This window comes from Tinamus guttatus, unplaced genomic scaffold (assembly GCF_059628265.1).
Source record: "Tinamus guttatus ecotype Peru unplaced genomic scaffold, ASM5962826v1 Tinamus_guttatus_pri_ptg000408l, whole genome shotgun sequence".
In the NCBI taxonomy this organism is placed as follows: domain Eukaryota; kingdom Metazoa; phylum Chordata; class Aves; order Tinamiformes; family Tinamidae; genus Tinamus; species Tinamus guttatus.
Window position 1 is genome coordinate 1,392,914 of NW_028288942.1, and position 23,546 is coordinate 1,416,459.

The 23,546-nt window shown below is 48.5% G+C and overlaps 2 gene segments (V, D, J or C); both read left to right on the forward strand.

Annotated features, from left to right (window-relative positions):
• Positions 1 to 259: 259 nt before the first annotated feature.
• LOC104573565 (T cell receptor beta variable 6-1-like) lies at positions 260 to 1,636 on the forward strand. The segment is given in 2 exon segments: positions 260 to 302; positions 1,332 to 1,636. Coding segments are annotated over 2 exon segments (348 nt in total).
• Positions 1,637 to 9,001: 7,365 nt separating this feature from the next.
• The window catches only part of LOC104578687 (T-cell receptor beta-2 chain C region-like), a 73,874-nt gene continuing 59,329 nt past the window's right edge, over positions 9,002 to 23,546 (forward strand). The window contains 2 exon segments of the C gene segment in view: positions 9,002 to 9,044; positions 16,199 to 16,488. Of these exon segments, the coding sequence occupies positions 9,002 to 9,044; positions 16,199 to 16,488 (333 nt within the window).

A 23,546-nucleotide genomic window follows, 5' to 3' on the forward strand; every position in this document is an offset into this window, starting at 1 on the left:
TCCCACATCTGTGCAAAGTGTGGTCTTTCACCCCCACATCTGTGCAAACCGTATACTTCCTGTGACCCCATGTGTCCTTCTGCAGTGTTCACACACAGCCAAACTGTTATCACATTCATGTTCTCCTACTGCCCTGCCCATCCCCATCCCCACAGTGTCCCTTTCTACTTAAGCATCTCTTTTTCACATACCTTGGTGCCTAAACCGCCCAGGCAGCTACTGAAGGCAGTTTCCTGAAAGGACGGGGCATTATTGCTTCATGATTCCCTGGTGGTTCATTGCATCTATGCTGGCCCCCACAGGTAAGTGAACTCAACGCTCCTGTATCATTTCCATGACTTCTGCCCCAACTGCATGACCTGCCGTTGACATTGCTGCATTCTCTAAGGCTTCCTGACAGTGAACAAATTGTGCACTCTCCTGCAGTGGCTTTTTTTTTTTTCTTTCTCATGTGCATAAGAAGTCTTCCCGAAAAGAACACAAACTGAACGAAAATGACTTTTGTCTGTCACAGAGAGATGGAAGAATCACCAACATATCTGAAGAGCTGTCCTATCCTTTCTGGTGCTGCTTAGCTTGTCTTGTTCCTTCCCCACAAACATGTGGCAGCAAGACAAGATCTCTATCTTAGAGCCACATGGCACAACTCAGAACGGTCACGAAGTATGGAGAACATTCACGGGAGGCCCCATCCCACTCTCAGTTGTGCAACAGTGGTGGGAGTGTTCTTGCTTTTCCCAGCACTCCCGGAGGCCCGCTCTTTTATTATTTGCCCATTTTGCTCTGAGAAATCCAGAATCATTCCTACTGCACAGGGAGAAATAAAATCAGTGGGATACACTTTAACATGAAGAAATGGGGCACGGAGGAGGGAGGACTGTGGTGCTCTTCTGCTCACATGACCAAACACAAACTCTCCTCCCCCTTCATTCACCTCACTGCTCTCCCTACTACCAGAGGGCACGCTTCACTCCCTTTCATACACTCCCATTCTCACTCAGTCTCTCTTGCAGCAGGGACTCAGGGGGCAGCCTTCACTGGAATGTGGCAGTCCTTGTGATACTGCCACAGTCAGGTCAATGGAAGGATACAGCCTTTTCCTCATGCTTTCGCATTGGCTACTTGTGGCCATCCTGGCCCCCCTGGGTAAGTGAGCTTCTCTACCCCTTTAACAGCTCCATCTCTTCGAGCTGCACCAGCTGCACACCCAGTTGTGGGGACTTCTGCATTCCACAGGCCTTCCTGGGCAGAGATGAGTGCAGCTGGGGATATGATTTCTTCAGCTCCCTCTTTAACCCCATCTCCTCAGTGTTTCTTCTTTTGCTTTCTAGGGTGCACCCTGAAACAGTCTCCTGACACAGTCATCAGAGTGGGCCAGTCTGTCACCCTGAGCTGTTCCGACATGCAGACAAATCACTACTCTATGTACTGGTATAAGCAGGCAGAGGGAATGGACAGCAGGCTGCAGCTTGTGGTTTATGCAGCAAAAATGGGGAAAGAGGAGTTTGAGAAGGATTTTGGTGATGGTCGCTTCAGGAGCACTGGCATCCAGGCTGAGGGTCTGTCTCTGTCAATAGATGCTGCCTCACTCAATGACTCTGGCACTTATTACTGTGCTGAGCAAGATACACAGTGACTGAACTGCTGCGAATACAGAGCACAAAACCAGTCATCCCATTCAGGAACACTGACCTTCTCCTGAGCCAGAGCTGCAGGAAGCATGAAACCTCCCTTGTCTCATTCCTTCCTTAGCCTCCCTTGACTTGTTCTCATCCTTCCTCTTTCCGAGTTTGCAACTCTGGACCCTGCTTTTCCTTCCCTCTGTCTCAAACGTTCTTTCCCCTTTTGCTCACATTGCCTTTTTCTTCCTAATCCATCCTCCATGCCTTTTATGCTCCCTTCATTGATTTGCTATGCCCCACACGTTCTTCTCTCCCATTCCTCTTGTTCCTCTCCTCCAGTCTTTCTTGCAGCACTGTTGGCTAATTGTGTCACACAAGTCTCCAGCCCTTTCCCCCTTCTCAGGACTCTCTGCTGCCAAACCTCTCCTACACTCCTTAACTCAAAATGTACTGACTCTTGACATCAATTGACTCCTTCTCAGGAGCTTTCCTGGGAACCAAGGGAAGTTGTCATTCCTATGATGAGAATGTTGCAAGGGGACCAAGCGAAGTTTTTTTTTTTTTTTTGAAATGCAACCAAGGGCATTTTTCCATGATCCTGCCTGCAACCCTTGGCCCTGGAACCCTGTTTAGGTTGCTGAGGATCTTTCAGTCAGTGTTGAAAGGTGTGAGCATTCAGCTAGGCCTCTCTTCTTGAGAGGATGTTTGTGGTCATAGGCCGATTTTTCACTTGAGACAGGTAAGGGACACAGGCCTCCAGGAACAGATGGAGATATCCAGCAGAGGCCTTGGAGACACTTGGGGCTGGAACATGTGTCAGCTGGGGAGTGGTGGTGGTTCCTGGGTGCATCCAGTCAGGAGACAAGAAGGCCAAGGAGGGTCAGTGTCAGCAGCTCACTCCCCTAAGGGAGCTCTTAAGAGGTTAGAGCAGCCTTTTCTCAGAAGTGCTCTGAAAAGGCCTGAAAGGCAATGGACAGAAGTTGAGCCGAGGAAATTCTACTGGATCAGGGAGCACAATCTCTTTGCCAGAGAGAATCAGCCCTGGCACAGGCCCTGGGACTAGGAAATGGTTCTTCCTCTGGGGACCCTTTCCAGATGGCCCTGGACCAGGACCTGGGCAATATGGTACTACTCTGATGCCAAGCTTTCCCAAAGCTCAGAAGAGCTGCTACTTGCCCCTCTGCTGTGCAATTTGCTTTGCAATGGGGCACAGAAAAGGCAGGAGGTACTCAGAGCTCCTATCTGCCTGTATAACTGTCTTGGTCCACGAGTTCTTTTCAGGTAGATATGATCTCTATTGGCCTATGTTTTTGGTCAGCTTCCTAATGCCTGTGAATTTGTGACATTTGCCTCCACCCATTAGTTCCCTCTGAAGTTCCCACCAGTGGTCCCATCCTACCCTTACAGCCTCCCCTCTGGGAGATTGCTGATATCCCTTTTTTTTAAGAACCTCTTTTTCTCTTGAGCCAAGGCTACCGGAAGCCATGTCCACATGGGGCTTCTGATGTCCCAGCTTGTGCTTGTGGAGGAACTTTGTGACACCAGAACAAGGTATTCCCAAACCACAGGCATAGGGCCTAGTAGTACTGTGCTACAGATCCCCTGGCAGGCATGTAGAGAGCTGCTGGAATCCTGGCCAAGCCATGAACCAAGGAGCACCAGAGCATGAAGGACCTTCTGTCCCATGCTGAAGACTGCCCCATCCCAGAGGTAAATGGAAGTCACCCAGTCAGTCAGGCCTCCTGGGGCCAGGGCAGCTGTGAGAATGCTGAGTCCTACCATCTCCCTACTACCAAACCCCAAGTTCCCGCTTTCCTCTCAAAGCTGGCACATGAACCCAGCTGTACAGTCTCCCAAAAAGTCTGCCTCTCTTCCCAAATGTGGCACAGGAATCAGCTACTGCATCCTCCTCTGCTTTAACACCCAGCATCTTTACAGTTCCGCAAACCTGGAGAGAGAAGCCAGGTATCCTGCACATCCCCTTGGCAGGAGAGGATAGTGGTTAGAGCCAGTCACAAAGTCAGCCTCCTGGGAGAGATACACCTGGCTCGAGGCTGGCTCTGGACAGCGTGTCCATGTCGTGAGCCTCCAGGAGGAGGGTGCAGCCCCACAGATAATCCCTGTGAGGGGGGAATGCGTCGTTGAGTCGGTGCAATGAACATTTCGGCCACGAGGCGGCACTCGGAACTGCTAAATGGAGCTTGGGACGCGCACACCACTCTTCCTCCTTCTGTGTCCCTGTCACATGTCCACTCGCAGCTCAGTCATGCACCCTACTCTCCCGCAGTGTGAGATTGTTTAGTGGGACTGCAGTCCCAGCAATGGGGCATCTGGTCCCCCTCTGGGCTGCTACAAAAGCCCTCCACTTTCAATGTTGCTCCCCTGTGCCATTTCTCAGCCTTTGTGCCTGGTTTGCCATTACCCTCTTGGTTCGCAACACTCCACGTGACACAGCCCCCTCAGACCAGGGCCTGTTTGCTCACTTGACATCTCCACACAAGTGGTTAATCAGAAGCCCCCTGGCCTTTTCCCATAAAATGGCCTTTCCTTCAGCTGGTTCTCCAAAAAAGATCCACAGCTCTTCAGTTGTCTTCTCTGGACTTTCTCACCTTTCCAGGTCTGCAGAGAAAATCTAGCCATCTGGGATGATCCCCTTAGCAGAAGGCCACAGCTTGCCTGCATCAAGCCTTATTCATCCTCCTCAAGCAACCAAGGCATCCAGGCATGTCCTGCTCTAATTCTCAGAGCACACTGCCCTCCAACAAAAAGAAGCTGTCTAGGCTGCTCCCCCCCCACTCTAATCCACATACCCTCTGAGCTCCCAGACCTAGGACAGGAATCCCATCCTCAGGCTGGCCCTTCCCACTCTGAGGGAAGGGCAGTTCTGAGAGAGACATGTCTCAAGCAGGAACTCTTATTCAGCAGCACGCTTCCCATTCCTGTCTGTCCTCCCCCGTTTTCATGCCCAGACACAAAGCAGCACCTCCTTCTCCTTTTTGTGGAGCACTCCCCTTGCTTCAGCCTACATCCATGAGGTTGGAGGGTAGCACAGAACCACTGATGGGGAACAAAAGTCACAAATCATGACCATAGAGAGCAAGGCAGCTTGGAGGGGGTGTGGAAACTGTCTCTGCATTTTCTACCTTTGAACTGATCAGAAACATTGTGGGAGTTATGAGAGAGAACCATGCAGAGTGCAGTGCAGGCACCTAGGACACAGACTCACTGACGTCACAAACTTGGAGGTGGAGAAAACCCATGAGTTGTTTGGCCACATGGGGCCAAGTGAAACCCAGAGGTGGGATACGGATTTGTTTGGAACCTCATCCCAGCTCAGCCAGAGTTCCATGGAAGCCTGTCATCGATTTAAGTACCTCCCTAGGCAGGTCACCTCCAGAGTCAGGACTGAAAATTTCCTGGTGTCTTGTGGCAGTAGGACCCACACCCGGAAGCCAGAGTTGGCTGGAATCTGGTAATAGCTGCTTGGAGTATCCTTAAAGATGGACCCAAAGCGGACTGGTGGCCCTGTGCTGGCTGCAGACTCACTGGAGGTTGGACCAAGTGTTGAGAGTCAGAGTTGGCTGACCTTCCTCAAGGTCAAACCCAAAGCTGCTTGGAACTTCATGCACAGGGAACCCCGAATTGTGCAAGGACCTGTGGAAAGGGGGCAAGGCCTGTGTAAGGCAGTTCCCTGAAGATGGGGACACAGCCTTCTCCACCAGGACAGGCCTGGGCATGTGCACCAACCCACACCCTTCTGCCTTCTGCAGTGAATGTGAAACATGGAAGCTGAGGACTTTGAAATGAGCATGGAGTCTTGTGGCATATAAACTGCCAGGGTTAAACCCTTGTGGAAGTCGGGGAAAGGGATAAAAATGTTGTCAAGGAAGTCCCTTGCTGACTGGCTGTCTTTGGGAGAAGGGCAGCAGAGGAAGAGCAGATGCCTGAAGTCTCGGAAAAGACACCACCTGGAACCTGTAGGAAGGGGCCAAGGGAGATGACACCAACGGCACATCATCCTCATTACTTCTGCCAGCATGGCGAATGCAGGTCAGAAAATGTTGGGGATTTGGGACCTAGAACTTGCTCTGAAGCATTAGAATGCTCCTACCCAAGACTTTCTGGATAGTGCTGGAGGAGAAATAGATGATGATGGGGTAAAGGGAGGCCTTTGAAGGGACAAAACATAGAACAGAATCCTTTCAGATGTGCTCGAGGTCACCATGAACCTAACCATGTGGGAGATATTGCAAGACACAAAGGACATCATGCAGCTGACCAATGTCAACTCCAGAGAAAGCCCATTGCCCTTTGTTTCTTCATGGGAGGAGAGGAGACATGAGGGAGTAGCGGCCATACACCAGTCAGGAACAAGGGAATGCCAATGACTGACACAGCTCAAAAACCTGACAGTGAATGTCAGGAGGGAGAGTGTGAAGTAAAGGTGTAGCACAAAGCCAAGGTACTCTGGATCATCTGTCTTCTTTTGTCTCTCATGCCATTCTTCTGACGATCAGAACAGAATGAATGTCCAGAGAGAGAGATAATGCATAGTTAGGTTTCTATGGTTTACTAAGGACAGAGGTCAAGAAATCCTTAATGGAGTGGGAAGCATAGCACTCCCCGTGGCACAGAGGACATCATGCAGCTGACTGTGGTTCACTCCAGAGAAAGCCCATTGCCCACTGCCTCTTCATGGGACGAGAGGAGAGATGAGGGAGTAGTGGCTGTGCACAGGTCAGGAACAAGGGGATGACAATGACTGACACAGCAGAGAAAAAGGAACAGTGAATGTCAGGAAGGAAAGGGTGAAGTGCCATGGGCACTTCCCATGGCTGCTCCAGCTCATGCTCTATTAGTTGAGAGAGGGAGATGCTGTCTGGAATGCAAGTGGACTGCACAGTGGCACAGGCTCCACCCCTTTCTCTACATTTTTCTGCCTTGCACGTGTCTAGTCTCTGTCTCATACCTCTTTTCTTCAAAGAAACACTGTCTTGGGGGACAACATAATTATCTTTTCCTGCCCAGCATGAGAAGCAGGAGCATGCCCCAGGGACACCAGCCATGACAGGGCCCAATTCTACTTCCTTCTACTTCCTTCTTTCCAGGCCTGTAGGGACAACAGCAAGGAGGTCTCATGAGAAAACGGGAGAGAATAATCCATAGAGCTGCTTTCAGACCCTCATAGTATCACAGGCTCCATCACAGCTCCATCCCCCTGAGGGTCAAGCCCTGTCCTGACAGACAGGAAACTCAACTTTTATGGAGCCATTCACAGAGCAGAGGCAGATGCTCTCAGTCCCTGGGAAAAGCCCTCGCGCAGAGCCACCACCAGCCTGAGACAGCCAGGGTCCCCCTAGGATAACAGCAGACCCCATGGAGGGGGCCTAAAGAAACTGGGCTACTGCCTGCTGGCAGAAAGGCAGAGGGAAGAGGACAGGCAGGCTCTGATCCCTGACTTGTGCTTTCCTTCATTCCCGCCCTCATGCTCATGTTCCATGCTCTTGAGAATTCCTTCCTTCCTTCCTTCCTTCCTTCCTTCCTTCCTTCCTTCCTTCCTTCCTTCCTTCCTTCCTTCCTTCCTTCCTTCCTTCCTTCCTTCCTTCCTTCCTTCCTTCCTTCCTTCCTTCCTTCCTTCCTTCCTTCCTTCCTTCCTTCCTTCCTCCCTCCCTCCCTCCCTCCCTCCCTTCCTCCCTTCCTTCCTCCCTCCCTTCCTTCCTTCCTCTCTCCCTCCCTCCCTCCCTGTCTCCCTCCCTCCCTGTCTCCTTCCCTCCCTCCCTGTCTCCTTCCCTGTCTCCTTCCCTGTCTCCTTCCCTCCCTGTCTCCTTCCCTGTCTCCTTCCCTGTCTCCTTCCCTCCCTCCCTCCTCTAAGATAATGTTCACCTGGCAGGGTTGTACACACACAATAGCCATCATGTGCCTCCCTCCCTAGCCCTATGTCATAGTGAGCACCACAGCAGCATGGAGCATTCCCAGCTCTCAATAGCGGGATCACCCGCTGCAGTGGGCAATGTCTCACGACTTTCAGCATCCATCTCTGTCCCAGAAACATCTGCAGAGCAGGCAGGGCAGGGAACACAAGTCAGGAAAGCAGGTCCTGGCCTGCTGTGAGTCCTAACCCTTCAGGTCCCAGGATAAGAGGTTGTATGGGCAGGATAGTGTGAAGCAGGGCAGATCCCCTTCCACTCTCTTCAGAGAAAGGACTATTACTTGCTTTCCTTTGTGCGGTTCAGGAATGCTCCTACTATCCTGTACAGAATAAGAAAGACTAACTACAGTGGTGTTCACTGGTCCCTGCTGCAAAGCCTCCTGCTGGAAGAGAACACCCAGGGCCTTATCCATGACACCTCCTTTCCCTCATGCCTGTGCTCTTGGTCCATATTCCTGAGTCTTCCTAAATTCCTTCCTTCTTTCCTCTTACTCCCTTCCTTCCTTCATTCCTTCTCTCCTCCCTTCTTCCTTCCCTTGCCAGCACACAGATTGTCCTTGCCCTCTCCACAGGCATTTACCCTCCTTTCCCAAGGATACTGTCCCACCTCTCATCCCAGCCAGGGTTACTGGAAGCCCTGTGCACACACACTAGCCCATCATCTACCCTCTTGTCTAGTCCTCTCATCACAGTGATCACTGCAGCAGCCTGAAGCATTCCCAGTTCGCAAATGTGCAACCAGCCTACTGCAATGGACTCTGAGCATCTTTGTCCCTGCAGCCTCTGAAGAGAAGACACAGCAGGGGTCACAAGGGAGGCAGGTCCTGGACTGCTCTGAGGCCTAACCCTTCGGTTCCCAGGATGAGAGATTGAATGGGTGGATAGTGTGGGGCAGGGCAGATGCCCCTGCCACACTCTTCAGCGAAGGCTGAATCTAGGCTCTTGCTTGTTTCCCTTTGTGGGGTTCAGGAATGCTCCTACTTTCCTGTACAGAATAAGAGGTGGTGAACACAGAGTAAGAGATACTAACTGCAGTGGGATTTGTTGCTCCCTGCTGCAGAGTTTCCTAATGGAAGCTATAGGCGCTGTTTTGCTCTGTTGACATTACAAAGCCAGTAAACAAACACACAACAACAACAAGATTTGGCAAAGAGAAAGGGAACCCTCAGCAACCCTAAACCTTGCACACCCTCAGGCTCCTCCACAACCTCAGCATATTCTGGCGCATGCATCATCCTACCTCTCATCTGTGCAAAGTTCGTACTTCCTGTGACTCCATGGGTCATTCCCCACTGTTCACAACCAATCGCACATTTCATGCTCTCCTACTGCCCTGCCCATCTGCACAGTGTCTCTTCCTACTTCAGCATTTCCTTTTCACATAACTTAGTGCCTAAGTAGCTGCCTGTGCATCTACTGAGGGCAGGTCCCTGGAAGGCTTTCTTTCCTTATGGGCTCCTGCTGGTTCTTTGTGGCCATGCTGGCCCACATGGGTAAGTGAACTCAACACACCCCTCGGGCCGTGCATCATTTCCACAGCTGCTGCCCCAACTGCAAGACCAACTGTTGACATTGCTCCATTGCCTAAGGTGGACAGGAATCCTCCACTCTCCTTCTGTGGCTTTTCCTTTTTTTCTAATGTGCACAGCATAGAAGTCTTTTCTTAAAGGACACAGAGAGAGCCAAAATGTCTCTTGCCTATCATAGAGAGATGGAAGAGTCACCAACAGATCTGAAGACCAGTCCTATCCTTTCAGGTGCTGCATAGCTCGTCTTGTTCCTTTTCTCTCTCGTCTCTACTATTCCACTCTATCTCCCCCTTGCTTTTCCATTTTGTCCCAGTTCATGCCCTGTTCTGCTTTCTGCCTGAGTAAGGTGAAGTCATCACCCCCAACAAGACATTTCTCCTCCTTCTCCTCAAGGCTTCTCCTCTTCACTTCCAGGATGGGCTCTGGTACAGACCCCGAATACCGTCATACGACAAGACCAGGCTGTGAATCTGAGCTGCTCTGAGAAGAAACCCTCCAACACAGCAATGTACTGGTACAAACAACCCTTGGGGAAGGATTCTAGGCTGATCCTAGTGGTTTCTGCAATTCAAGGTTCTAAAGCAACTATTGAGGAGGAATTCCAAAGCCATTTCCAGAGCAGTGACATACAAGGAGATGGGATGACCCTCTTGATAGATCATGCCTCTCTCAATGACTCGGGCACATATTACTGTGCCGAGAGTGAATCACAGTGACTAGGTTGCTGAGGGAGCTGAGCACAAACCTCTCTGTGCACAGAAGGCTCCTGTCTTTCTCCTCAGCCATGTAGCACTAGCTAGGACAAGCCTTTTCTACTTGGTAGCTCCACAGCTTCCTAGCCTTCCCTTCCCCTCCTTTCATTCTCTCCAGGTTGATTTTTCCAGCCTCTCTCCTTCCCTCGCTCCTTGCTTCCTTCTTCTTTTACTTTCAGTCACACCACTTTCACACTTCTCTGACTCCCGTTCTCCTCCCCCTTCTTTTTTCTGTCTCTTTCCAGATCTTTTGCCTTCTGGCCTAATTTAACTCCATACTCTCACTACAGAAAAAGGGCATTTGGGTCAGTAAGTCTGGCCACACAACCCAGCCACTCTCGTTTGCTCCAACCTACCGGGCAAGTAGTGTCCAACACAGAGGACATCTCCTCCACAGCCACTGTTTGTCCCTCTGATCTGTGCTGTGCTGGCGCCACCAACAAGCATGTGGTAGCAAGACCAGACCTCTACCTTAGAGTCTCACGGCAGCACTCAAAATGGTTCTCTGAGCATGGGGAGCATTCAGGGTGCCCTGTGGTTTGCACACAGGCTTCATGGATAAAGCAGCCAGAGGCAGGTCCAGAGTGTCTGAGTGGCTCACAGGTGATGCTGAGAGATCTGGGAAAGAGCTGAACTACAATTGCAGGATGTAACAGGCACACAGCACAGCAACACCCACAGACCAAGATCTTGTGGTGTTCTGCATGCTGAAGATGCACCTGCAGATATTTGCGTGGAAGCAGGAAGTCTGTCACACATAGCACTTGGTCCCTTCTTTGGGCATTTCTGCTTGCAGACTCCAGTGCCTTGTACCAGCAAAACTACTTGAGGACTGGAGGGAGCTCCGCATACAATGCCACCTATATCTCATCCTGCAGTGCTCTTCTGCAGTGATCACTCCACTTGTCTGGTTTGTTTCCTGCAGGAAATCATGTCACCACCTGGGCAGGAGTGGGGAAAGACAAGGATTCACTCACCTGCTTCATAGTCTCTCTGCCAAAGTGCGCACTGGCACCACAGCACTTTGCCACCCCCAAACATCAAGAAACCTGTAGAGGAACTTGTGGATGCCTTTTAAAGACCACAGCAGACCCAGCCCCTTCTTAGCTGCAACATGAATTGCCCGGCCTAGCTGAATAAGGGTCCTGCTTCCCAGCCAGCAACGCTCTCTGTGAGTAACTCTCTGGCCTGCAGCCCACATGCACCAGACAAAGCAGGAGATACCTGCCCAATGGGGGAACCATGGCTGGCTCTTTGTCCTGGTTTCCAAGAGTCACAGGCATGGGCTGTGACATAGGAAGGGAGATAGTATGGACCAGGGGAGCCCACTGGGCCCCAGAAGTGGGAGTGTTCTCCTATTTTCTTGCACAACTGGGCTTTCCTCTTTGATCACTTGCCCCTCTTCCTACGAGGGATCCAGAATCATTCCTACAGCACTGGGAAAAATAAAATCAGTGGAATACACTTGCACCTGCAGCAGAGGGGCATTGAGGAAAGAGCTGTGTGGTGCTCCTCTGCTATCAGGAGAAGCCAGAAAAGCTCTCCTCCCCCTTCACACTCCATGCTGCTCTCCCCACCCCCACAGGACACTCTCTCTCTCCCTCTCACACACTCCCATTCTCACTCAGTCTCTCTTGCAGCAGGGACTCAAGGGGCAGCCTTGACTGGAACCTGGCAGCCCTTGTGGTACTGCCACAGTCAGGGCAGTGGAAGGACACAGCTTTTTCCTCATGCTTTCCCATTGGCTGCTTGTGGCCATCCTGGCCCCCCTGGGTAAGTGAGCTTCTCTCCCCCTTGAGCAATTCCATCACTTCCACTGTAGCTTCACCAGCTACATACTCAGTTTTGAGCACTGCTGCATTCCCCAGGCTTTCCTGGGCAGACATGAATGCGGCCGGGGATATGGCTTTCTCAGCTCCCTCTTTAACCCCATCTCCTCACTGCTTCTGCTTTTGCTTTCCAGGGTGCACCCTGAAACAGTCTCCTGACACAGTCATCAGAGTGGGCCAGTCTGTCACCCTGAGCTGTTCTGACATGAAGACAGATCACTACTATATGTACTGGTATAAGCAGGCAGAAGGGATGGACAGCAGGCTGCAGCTTGTGGTTTATGCAGTGAAAAAGGGCAAAGAGGAGTTTGAGAAGGATTTTGGTGATGGACGCTTCAGCAGCAGTGGCATACAAGCTGAAGGCCTGTCTCTGTCAATAGATGCTGCCTCACTCAATGACTCTGGTACTTACTACTGTGCTGAGCAAGATACACAGTGACTGAACTGCTGAGAATATAGAGCACAAAATGAGTCAGGGACGCACTGAACTTGTTCTGAGCCAGGCCTGCAACAGGTAGGGAAACATCCCTCTTCTCATTTTCTCCCTAGCTCCCCTTGCTTTACCTACCGTCCACATTGCCTTTTCCTTCCTAATCCTTTCTTCCATGCCTGTTAAGTGTCTTTCATTGATCTACCTGCCCCCTTGCATCCCCAAGTTCTTCTCTCTTATTCCTCTTACATGTCTCCTCAAGCCTTTCTTGCAGCACTCCTATCTACCTGTATCACACAAGCCTCCAACCTTGCTTTTTCCTCCTCCTGCCATCATCTTTCCCCACACCACTCCTAAACACCTTACCTTGAAATGTACTGACTCTTGCCACAGATTAATACAGATCCTTCAGGGAACAAGATGGACTTACGGAGCCCAAGGTGCAGTGATATGGACTTGTGACAGGAGGTGAATTGCCTCCCAAGCTTTGTACATCCTTGTCCCATCTGATCTACCTACAAAGGAGTTAAGCAGTAAGAGCAGTGCTTTACCACAGCTGTCCTGGTTGCTGTCAGCCATCCAGGAAGCTCCTCCCAAGTTTGACCAGCAGTGTCTCTGGTATCATGAGTGTAAGAGCTGGTTCATCCAATCTGAGCACAGGGATACTCACCAATCACTCACTGCTATCCCAACCCCCTGAAGCAACATGTCTTCACAGGATCATGAACCACAGTCTCTTCTAGCAACCGTCATCGAATGAATGGATCCAGAGGAATAGGTGGTCCTCTCCATGAAGGATGTCTTCCTCTAGGCCAAGGCTCAGTCCCACAGGAAGGCAGTTTGGAGTGCATATCTTTAGTATTCACTCCCACCACCTCATCAATCCTGCCATCAGGTTCAGAGCCTCTCCTCTTTGTGAGTCTCTCACTCCTGAAGGTACATTCATGACCTGGGCCTTTTTCAAGGAGCAGAAGCAAATCCTCACCTGAAGCAGCTCTTATAGTCCTGTAGCAATAGGAACACAAACAACTCTAGTGCAAAGCACAGTTTGCACCCTCGATATCTCAGTTGTAGGCTCCACCAAAAACATGTGGATGTCACCACAGAGCTCGCTCTTGCAGTTCCGTGGCTGCAGTTCTCACAGCTGCCTTGCAGTTCCATGGCAGTTGCTGGTTGTGGTACCCACTCTGCTTACCTTCCTGGCTGAGCATAACAGCTGTCCCCTGCTCCCACACTAGTGTTTGAGTTTTTTTTGTAAGCACACACACAAGGAGTCCCATATTTGTCACCTGGTGCTGCCCATCCCATTCTCTGATGTTCTGTCCCTCCTTCCCAAGACAATTCCAGGGTGTGCAGAGGGACTTAGGTGGAACCACAGCTCCCCTGCATTCCCTCCATGGGCCTCCGATTTGGCTTGAAAACTCTGCTGACCTTACTGAGCATTCCCCGTTGTTCCCATGGAAAACATTGTGGTCTCACTCTTCTGCACCATTGTATTTACAAAGAATCTCAACTCTTAGTGTTACCCTGGCTTTCTCTGGGCATTTCTCATCTCTACCACTGCCAGCAAATCCTTTTCTCTGTGAGGAACTCACTTTTGAAAGGGAAAATATTAGAGGCAACTTCGGCATGCATAAGCCTTGAGGCCTGGAAAGCTGATGCTCGGGCAAGGGCTCTGGTAAAATGCTCAACACAGGCAGGTTTGGGACAGTTCTCACCAATGGCCTTTTTAGGGACACCCCAAAACACAGGGTCCCCGTACAGAGGTGGAGAGCTTTCTTGGGATGCAATGGAAGTTGCCATTATGAAGAAGGCATTTTCACCAGGATCCTGCCTGTAACCTTTGGCAGGTTCTGTTTTTAGAATGCTGAGGTTCTTTCAGTCAGCGTTGAAAGGCATGGGCGCTCAACCTTGTCTCTCTGCTTGAAAGGATATTTGTAGTTCTAGGGATATTTTTCACCTGAGGCAGAGCAGGTGACACCTTCCCAAAAGGGAAACCTGGCCAACTCTGTGTGCTAGTGCCCTGGGATCACAGGCATGTGAGATGGAAAGGAGAGGAAGGTAGCATTGGCCAGGGGAGTCCCCATTCCACCTGGCTGGGGAACAGAGGAAGGAGTGTCTTTTTTCCAGGACAACCAGGCTTTCCTCTTTGATCTGTTGCTCCAGAATCATTCCCGGAGAAATAAAAACAGTGGGATACACCTGCACCTGCAGCAGAGGGGTGCGGAGGAGGGAGGATTGTGGTACTCCTCTGCTACCAGGACAAGCCAGAAAAGCTCTCCTCCCACTGCACACACCCCACTGCTCTCCCCACCCCGCAAGGACACCTTTCACTCCCTCTCATACACTCCCATCCTCACTCAGTCTCTCCTGCACCGGGGGCAGCCTCCACTGCAACCTGGCAGTGTTTGTGCTGCTGTGGCCAGCAGGTTCCTGGACGGACACAGCTTTTTCTTCATGCTTTCCCACGGGGTTCTCGTGCTCATGTGGGCTCCCCTGGGTAAGTGAGCTCTCTGCAACTTGCAGCACCTGCATCATTCCCGCTATGACTGCTCCCAGTCTTCTCCCTTGCTTTGCAGGAATGGCTGCTTTCCCCCTTTTGGTCCCTCACAGAATATTTACAGTATAGATAAAATGGCCATATATTTGTGGAGGGAGAGATATTTTTTGAAAGCCTTCCTTCCTCTCTCAACTCTATCATGGTGCTTCCCAGATACATATTCTCCTTTTCTCCATTTCTCTTTCCAGGATGGGCCCTGAAACAGTCCCCTGACATAGTCAGCAGAGTGGGGCAGTCTGTCAAACTGAGCTGTTCCCAAATGGAGACAACACATAACCAAATGTTTTGGTACAAACAGCCTGTGGAGATGGTTTCCAAGCTTGAATTGGTAGTTTTTGCAATCAAAGGTGCAAATGTACAGATTGAGAAGGATTTCAGTGATGGCCGCTTCAAGAGTAGTGGGATACAAACTGAAGGTCTCTCTCTATCAATAGAACCTGCTTCCCTCAATGACTCTGGCATATATTACTGTGCTGAAAGTGAGACACAGTGACTTCACTGCTGAGAGCGCAAAGCACAAATCTGTAGTTCACAGAAGTACCTTTATCCTACCCCATGCAAATGTGGATTTTTCACCTTTTCTTCCATTCTCCATGCTTTGCAATCATCAGATCTCATTAGCAATTGTCCCTTCTGTCTTCTTATTTTCTTCTTCCCACTCTCTCTACTGTCTCATGTCCCACTTTTTCATGTCTCGTGTCTCAACCTTTTTTGCCTCTTAATGCTTTTTTTTTCCCTTGCTACCACTTGTGGCTTGTGTCTTTCTTTGTCTTTTCTCACACCCTTCCCTACTTTCCCTGCCCTATTTGCCTCCTCCCTTTCAATACCTTTTTGCTTTCTGGTCTAATTGCCTCCATAGCTTCTTTGGGGTCTTTCCATCTGTTTGTTTGACCACACTGCCCTTTCCTTCACACTCATGCCTCTGCTCTCTCTGGGCTGCTTTTTCCTGAAGATAGAGTGTTTCCCTCAGCAAGGACATTTCCAGAGCCAACTGTGCTCTGACATTTCAGGGTTTCTCATTGCCCAGCCCAATCCAACCCTCTTGTTACTTACTTCTTCCTTCTTGAACATTTCCTCGCACATCTCCGTGCCTGAGAAATCTGTACCGCTGGCTTGGAGATTTTCTGGAAGGATGCAGCCTTTCCTCATGGGTCCCCACTGGTTCCTTTTGGTCATCCTAGCACCCCATGTAAGTGATCTCTTTTGGGCAGTTGCTTCAGTTCCTCAGCAATTGCCCCAGCTGCATTCCCCAAGAATTCCTGGGCAGAGGATCAGAAAAGAAAGAGGTGACAAGATTTTCCTTGCCTTCTTGCAGGTTCCTCCACATATGCCTTTTCCCCATTTTAATACTTCCAGTGAGAGCACCCCATTCATTACTTTTCAAAACAGAATTCCTATTCTATTTGATACTGGCTTTTGTCTATACATATCTCTCAGGAAAATGGGAAACTGTCTGATATCTTTGCTACCATCTCATACTTTAAGCATGTATCCTCATGCCCTCTTCAAGCAGTATCACACCTGTACTCCTCATGTTTCCTTTCCAGGATGGGCCATTCAGCAATCCCTAGACACAGTTGTCCGAGTGGGAGATTCTGTGACTCTTAGCTGTTCCCAAGAGGAGAGTCCATTTGCAGCCATGTACTGGTACAAGCTACCTGTGGAGAATGATGCCAGGCTGCAGCTGGTTGTATATTCGCTGGAAGGTGGCAAGGCAGACTTTGAGAAGGCATTTGTAAACCATTTCCAGAGCAACGGGACTAAACACAGCCGCTTATCTATGGAGATAGATCATGCCCTAGTCAATGACTCCGGCATATATTTCTGTGCTAAGGAAGATGCACAGTGACTCAACAGCTGGATCATCATAGCACATTTTTTTTTACATACATACAGAGGACCTGCACCCAGCACACACAGCTGTGCATTCAGCAGTGCTATTGCTTTGTCCTCCTGCTCCCCCACTCTGTCTTTTCAAGGCTAGTCTTGGTTTCTTCTGACTGTTCTCTGCTTGCACTCTATTTTCTTTCCTTGCTCTTACCATCTCTGAATCACCTTCTCACTCTCCTCTCTTGTTGTACTCTCTCCCTCACCCCATTTCTATGCCATCCGCAGACTACTTAGTTTTCTTCTCTACTTTCCTACTTTCCTTTCTTCTCCACTCTCTCTCACACGTGTTCCCTTCCTATTTACCTGTTCCCCTTCCATTTCGTCTCCATATCAGCCTGTTATACTAACTCACTTTCTCTGCAGAAGTCAAGCAGGATGTGAAATAACTCATACGGCACTTTCCCTTTTCACCAGGTCACAGGTTTCCTCGTCCACCCCCATGATTCCTTCCTAAGAACACCAGAGCTCCAGCCACCCACAAGGTTACCTTGAATGCCTACTTTACTAGCTCTGTAAAGACCACAAGCTTGAAGGAAATCTCTTTCTAATTCCTCATCTGAACTTGAATAACTAGTTCCAGGCCCATGGCTGACGCAGTAGCAAATAGCAGTGCCCTAGGCCATGACATAGTGCCATGTCTTCATACATGACTCTGGTCTTACAAGGCCTTCTTCATCTAAACGAACCATATCAGGAAGGCTTCACAGCTATCTCTGATAGAAATAGTCATGTGGAATTCTGAAGAAAACAAAGAGCTTCCTGTGGGACCAGCCTGACTGGCACATCCTTTTCCCTGAAAAACTTGGGCTAATGCTTCACCCAATAAGAAGTCATATTCACAGTAAAAACTCCCCCAAAATCAGTTGCAGTTATTTTTTTCAGGTGCCTCAGTATCTGAAAATTTATTTCTCTGTTTTATGCGGTGATGGAATGACATTGTTATATACAAGAAGGCCTCACATTGTTGATATGTTATGCTGAAATGCATAATCTTGTGGGGTTTGTTTGTTTGTTTTTCTGTGAAGTATGCAAAAAAGCAAAACAGCTATAGGCTTGCAGATCTTGCAGGTCTATGCTTGCAGGTCTTGTCCTTAGATATTAAATCCTTCAGATTCTTTATTCTTCTGAAAATAACCAATTCTCCAAATTACTCACTAACATCCTCTACAGAAGTATGTGGAAAAAAAACAGAGAGGATCTGAGAAGTCGTACTTGCAAATCCCTGCTTAGCAGAGAGGGGCAAACTAGATGATCTCTAGAGGTCCCTTCCAACCTCAACCATTCTGTGATTCTGTGATTCTGTGATGAGTACTTACTGCATCCAGGATGGCAATTCCCCATGCCTTTATCTCACAGATCAGGGAGAAGTGAGTGCATGTAAAGCACCTCTTCTTGTTGTTGTCCCTCTTATATCTAGATGATAAGGTAAATGTTCACCCCCAGTCACAGTAAAGGCCATCAACATTTGTAGGATATTGCTCTGCAGCTCTGGGCCAGCTGGAGAGGAGCTGAAGTGCTTTTAATTCATGTCCACTAGGCAAGAACTGTAAAAGACAGAGTGACTGGAGCAGCTCTCAAGCCTGTCTCTGATTATTACCCAGAGCAGATGTTCCAGCTGGTTGCGGGCCCTTCAACAGTCTCCAGATATAATCATCAAAGAAGGAGGAACTCTGACTATGAGCTGTTTACAGATGGGAACCACATATGCCTACATGTCTTGGTATAAGCAAGCTCCAAGAAAGGGCACCATGCTGCAGCTAGTAGTGTTTTCAGTGGAAGGTGAAAAGGCAGATTTTGGGGAGGATTTCTGCAATCACTTGAAGAGTAATGGAAGTAAAGGCTATCACTTGTCCTTTTCAGTAGGTCTGGCACATATTACTTTGCTAAGTTACACATTGACTCAGATGCTGAGGAAGCTGAGCAAAACAGAATCATAGAATCACAGAATGGTTGGGGTTGGAAGGGACCTCTGCAGATGATCTAGTCCAAGTCCCCTGTTCAAGCAGGGTCACACACAGCATGTTGCACAAGATTGTATCCAGGTGTGTTTTGAATATCTCCAGAGGAGACTCCACTGACTTTCTAAGCAACTTGTTCTAGTGCTCTCTATTCCTCACAATCAAGAAATCTTTTTCTCATATTCAGATAAAACTTCTTTTGTTTTAGATTGTGCCTGTTGCTTCTTGTCCTGTAGCTTAGCATCACTGAAAAATGTCTATCCCCATCCTTTTGACACCCTCCATTAAGATATTTGTGCACACTGATAAGTCTTCTATCAGTCTTCTCTAGGCTAAACAGGCCCAACTCTCTCTGCCTTTCCTCATATGAGAGATGCTCCAGTCCAGTCTTCATAGCCTTACGCTCAACTTTCTCCAGTAGTGTCTTATCTCTCTTGTATTGGGAAGCCCTTAACTGTATGCCAGATGTGGATTCACCAGGGCTAAGTAAAGGGGGAGGATCACCTCCCTCAATCTGCTGGCAACACTCTTCCTAATGAACCATGACCTCTCTGTACACAAAGGGACTTGCCCTTCTCCTTCTCCTCACTCAATCCTATACTTGTCATGGGAATCTCTTTCTTCTCATTCTCTCCATCTCTTCTTGCCTGTCCTTTTCATTCCCTTCTCCTATTCATTCCCTTCTCCTATTCATTTTTTTTCCCACTTAGTCTTCTTTTCCTCCTTTATCCACCTCTGTCTACTTTTCTTCTCCCTGCCTTTTTTGATTCTGTACCATTCTGTATCTATCTGAGGACAATTCGGTATCTTTCTGACTTGGTTAGTATTATAATGGAGGGCTTAATGCAGAGTCTGGATAGAGTACTCCAGTGTGCTGAGGATAAACTGTTTTAGTCCAATGTGCTGAGGATAAACTGTTTTTGCGAGTGACATATAGAAGCTTAATAGCAACATCCTGAAGGCTAAATTCATGACACAGGGAAGTACATGGAAGAGTAGGACCTACTCTGATATACTGCATGTTCCATATATGAGGCCCAAAAGGCAGGTAGAGATCCAAAGACTGCACATTGTTGAGATGACTGAGTAGAATAGATTTACATACGCTAGGATGTTAGGATTTACAGATGTTACTTGTAAACATACACACTTACATAGGCTGTAAGAAAAAAAATACAAGGGAGAACAAGCTGCTATCACTTAAGACCAGAATGGGTGTATACCAGTATTTGGGCCAAAATCTGGGAAAGCTGACAATGCTTGAATATTTGTTTGAGAGGATGTAGCGTAGCTAGTTTTTGGTGTACCTCTAAAACAGTCAGACAAAAATGAACTGCATAATTACAGTTAATAGGGAAGGCTTTTTCGATTATCCACAGTTCCATTTGACTAAAAATGCAGTATCTAACAATGAAGCAAGAGTAAGTCTTACGGATGTTTCTAAGACCATTGGAGGTTTGAAAAATAAAAGACGGGAAAATAACATATGGTAACAAGAAACAATGCTGATCGCATAGAAGGAGCTGTTGGAAACAGAATAGTAAGTGGGAAATGGTGTTACAAAAGCACAAGTTTTATAGAAGTAACAGAGAAGGACATCCAAGTCATGGATTGCCACCATACAAGACAGGTAAGATCACAATTAACAGCTGAAAATGAGGTGGGAAAATGAGAGCATTACAGGAACCTTGTTGGTAGAAATCCCACATTCTAGTAATATAATGGTAGTATTTGATTTGTCCTACCTGTGTCTTTCTCAAGAGAATTACATTGATGAAGATAGAATGCTTAGTGAGATTAAAGATGCTGCAAATTTTGGACAGTAAAAAAAAAAAGTCAGGAAATAGGAGGCCCATCCACAGCTCTTCATTCACAAAAACCGTAAGAAGTTGCCCACATCTTAAACACAAAGCGCAAATATTCTGATAGCTGGGGAGATTCTACTTTCTCTATCTCTGGTCTCTGGGAATGGCTAACAGACCACTGCTTGTGCAGGTGAGGCCACGGGTCCCTGCAGAACCAATATGGGTGAGTATGCATTCATGTGTGATTTTCTTCACAAGATCCTGTCTTTTCTCTTTTCTGATAGAGCAGGGTGATGAGTGACTGATGATTTCCAGGGTCATGACTGAGTTTGTTACTCTCTGACCAGGTTCTTTTAGATATTCCACACACAGAGTTTAATATAAGATTTAATATAAAAGGTTACCTTGAAGGTATTTAATGTTATTAATGATTTAGCAAAGTGATATAGCAATATCCTGAAATCACAATACAACTGTATACATTTAATATAAAGTATAGCAATTGCAATATACAATGCTATCACAATGCCAATGTGATCTCCATTACCAGTCTCTATAATATGCTTAGCATTATGACACTGTGTGCCCCCAGTCTCTGGGAAGGAAGACAGCTCAAGCTTGTTGCTCTCTTCAAAATTCTTTTGTTATTTATTCAGGTTTTATAACCTCTGTTGGGCTAAGCCATGCATATACTTTCCCCATGCTGGTCTTTCTAACTTAGGGAAACATTCACATTCTTTTGATAAACTCAGGAAAAAAATTTACACCAGTTGATCCACTTGTCAGATTCAGCTGCTTATCTAAAACAAAAGTCATCTTCTGGTCCTCTTTGTGGTCAGCTCTCAATGCAATAGCTGTGGTTAATGACTCGTACCCTATATTATTCCAGAGCTTCGTGGGCATCTTGTCCTTGCCCATCTCCTCCGAGCCTTCTTCCATTGTAGGATTTTATTGGACTGTTATAGGTGAATGAGAGACTGGTTGTCAGGAAAGTTCATCTTTGAAAACTATAGTTCCTATAAGAAGCTAAGACATGCAGATTGACCAAAGTCAGCTACACTTCCTTGCAGCATCTCTAACCACCGGAAAAAAATGCAGAAATTCCATAGAGTGGAGCAATCTACTGATAGGAGTGGGTCAGTAACAGAGAGCTGGTGCTGGAGATGAACACAGGTCCAAAACATCTTTTGTGCTCAGAGCAAAGGGCACAGGAGAATTCAGCATGCTGACAATTATAAAAACCTTCCTGAGAGATAGATGTCTATGCCACCGGGAGATACGAGTTCACTGGAAGCACTAAGACCCTGCAGGTTGCAGAGGACCATACCCTTTCTTCAGTGAAAGAGGGGAAAATGTGCTAAACTCACGAAGCAGCAGCAGGGGAAAGAGACATACCAGGGAACTGTATAAGGTGTGTGTGTAGGATTCCTGGAGGGCGGAAAAGACTCCTGCCAGGTAAGGGCTGATGTCTGGGCAGAGATCTGCCTCAGACACTTTTGCTCCTCTGGCTCCGCGGCATGTGCCAGAGCTGGTCAGAGTTGCTTAGGCTTCCTCATCTCCAGGTGCACATTTCCCACACAGTGTTCTTCCAGTGGGGTTTGGACACAGGCCGGGCCTCACGCAAAACCAGCAGGAGCAGCCACACCTGCTCAAGCACAAGGCGCAGTAGCGGTCAATTGCGACGGGGTGGGAGGGGGCAGCAGATGAGGGGTGGTATCTTTCTGTGCTCCCATACCATGGCTTGCTCCACCTCCCTCAACACTCCCTGCGTTCTTTGGAAGAGGCCACGACATTCAAGATGAGATTCTGCTTTTCAATCAACTCACACTTCTAACTTTTTCCCTCCAGGGCGACTCAGGAGGCCCAGTTGCGTGTGACGGCACCCTCCAGGGGATTGTGTCATGGGGATATGGTTGTGCTCAGAGAGGGTACCCCGGCGTCTACACCAAGGTCTGCAATTATGTCAGCTGGATCGAAGAAACCATTGCGGCTAACTGATGTGGCCGCAGTGACACTTGGCTCCTGGGCCACTGCCTTTCTGCCCCTTCACTTTCTTCCCTCTCAGAAGTAAATAAATAAATAAAAGCACAAATAAAAACATACTTAAGAGCCTTACCGATATATCCTTTGGAGGCTGAAGCACACTCTACACGACTGGGGCTCTCTGCAGCCCTTAGAGCAACTCTTCCCAAACCTTCCCTCCCTGCCTGTTCTCGGTTAGGCATGTGCACAGGGAGCTGCTGGGTTGGCAAGCAGTGGGACGGGACAGCTTGCCACCATCTAGGAAGTCTTCTGAGCTGCACTCCTCCTGCTCCTTACCCCTGCCCTGCTTCCTGAGAAAGGCAGCAGAGGGAGCAGAGCTGGAACCCAAAAGCATTGGTGGAGCACAGCCCCATCCAGTTCCTGCTAATGGTGATGGTAACTTGTCGGGGGTAGGGTGGGAGCTTTGATGCTGCTCACTACAGCTATGGTGGTTGGGTGGGAGAGCAAGCAGAGACAGGAAAGAGCTGTGGCCAATGATCGTCAGCCTCTCCGTTCACTTCCTTGGGGACATCAGAAGTAGGAGCCTTCTCACGCGGAGGGACTCCCCCATCAGAATCTACAAGGGATGCAAAAGAGATGCCAGGGAAGGGAAACAATGTCAAATGGGTGGAGAAAGGGCCAGGCATCCCTCAGAAGCATAAAGCACTAAGGCAAAATCAGCTAAGAAAGGAAGGATGGGCCATTGGGAGGCGATCAGCATGAGGGGAATGTATGGTAGCTGCTTTGTGAGAGGCCTGCTGCCACTCTTTTCTTTTCTTTCTTTTTTTTTTTTTTTTTTGGTTTTGGGTAGTTGTCTCTGTGTGAGCAAGGAATGCGATGACTTCATTGATTGTTCTGCACTTGAGAGCAAGGGAGGGACACCTGGAGGGCTGAGGGCAGGGAGGCTGAAACACATGAAAGCAGGAGCATGGTGTGGTGGGACGGGCAGGAAATTACTCCAGAAAAGATTCCTATGTGCAGCCAGATGCATGGAAACAGCCCTGCCTCTCTGGTGGTGAGAAACAGACTGCGTTCTGGGAATCTTCAGGACTTCAGGACACAAAGGACTTCCTATCCTGATAGGCTTTCTGTCCTCTGCAAGGACAGAGCACATGGGGGACTTCTCATCTTGTAGGTTTTCTTTGGGCCATCTCATCCTGTATATCCGAGTTCACATGGAAAGTTGACAGGGGTGGATGGTTTGTTTGTTTCTCCTAATA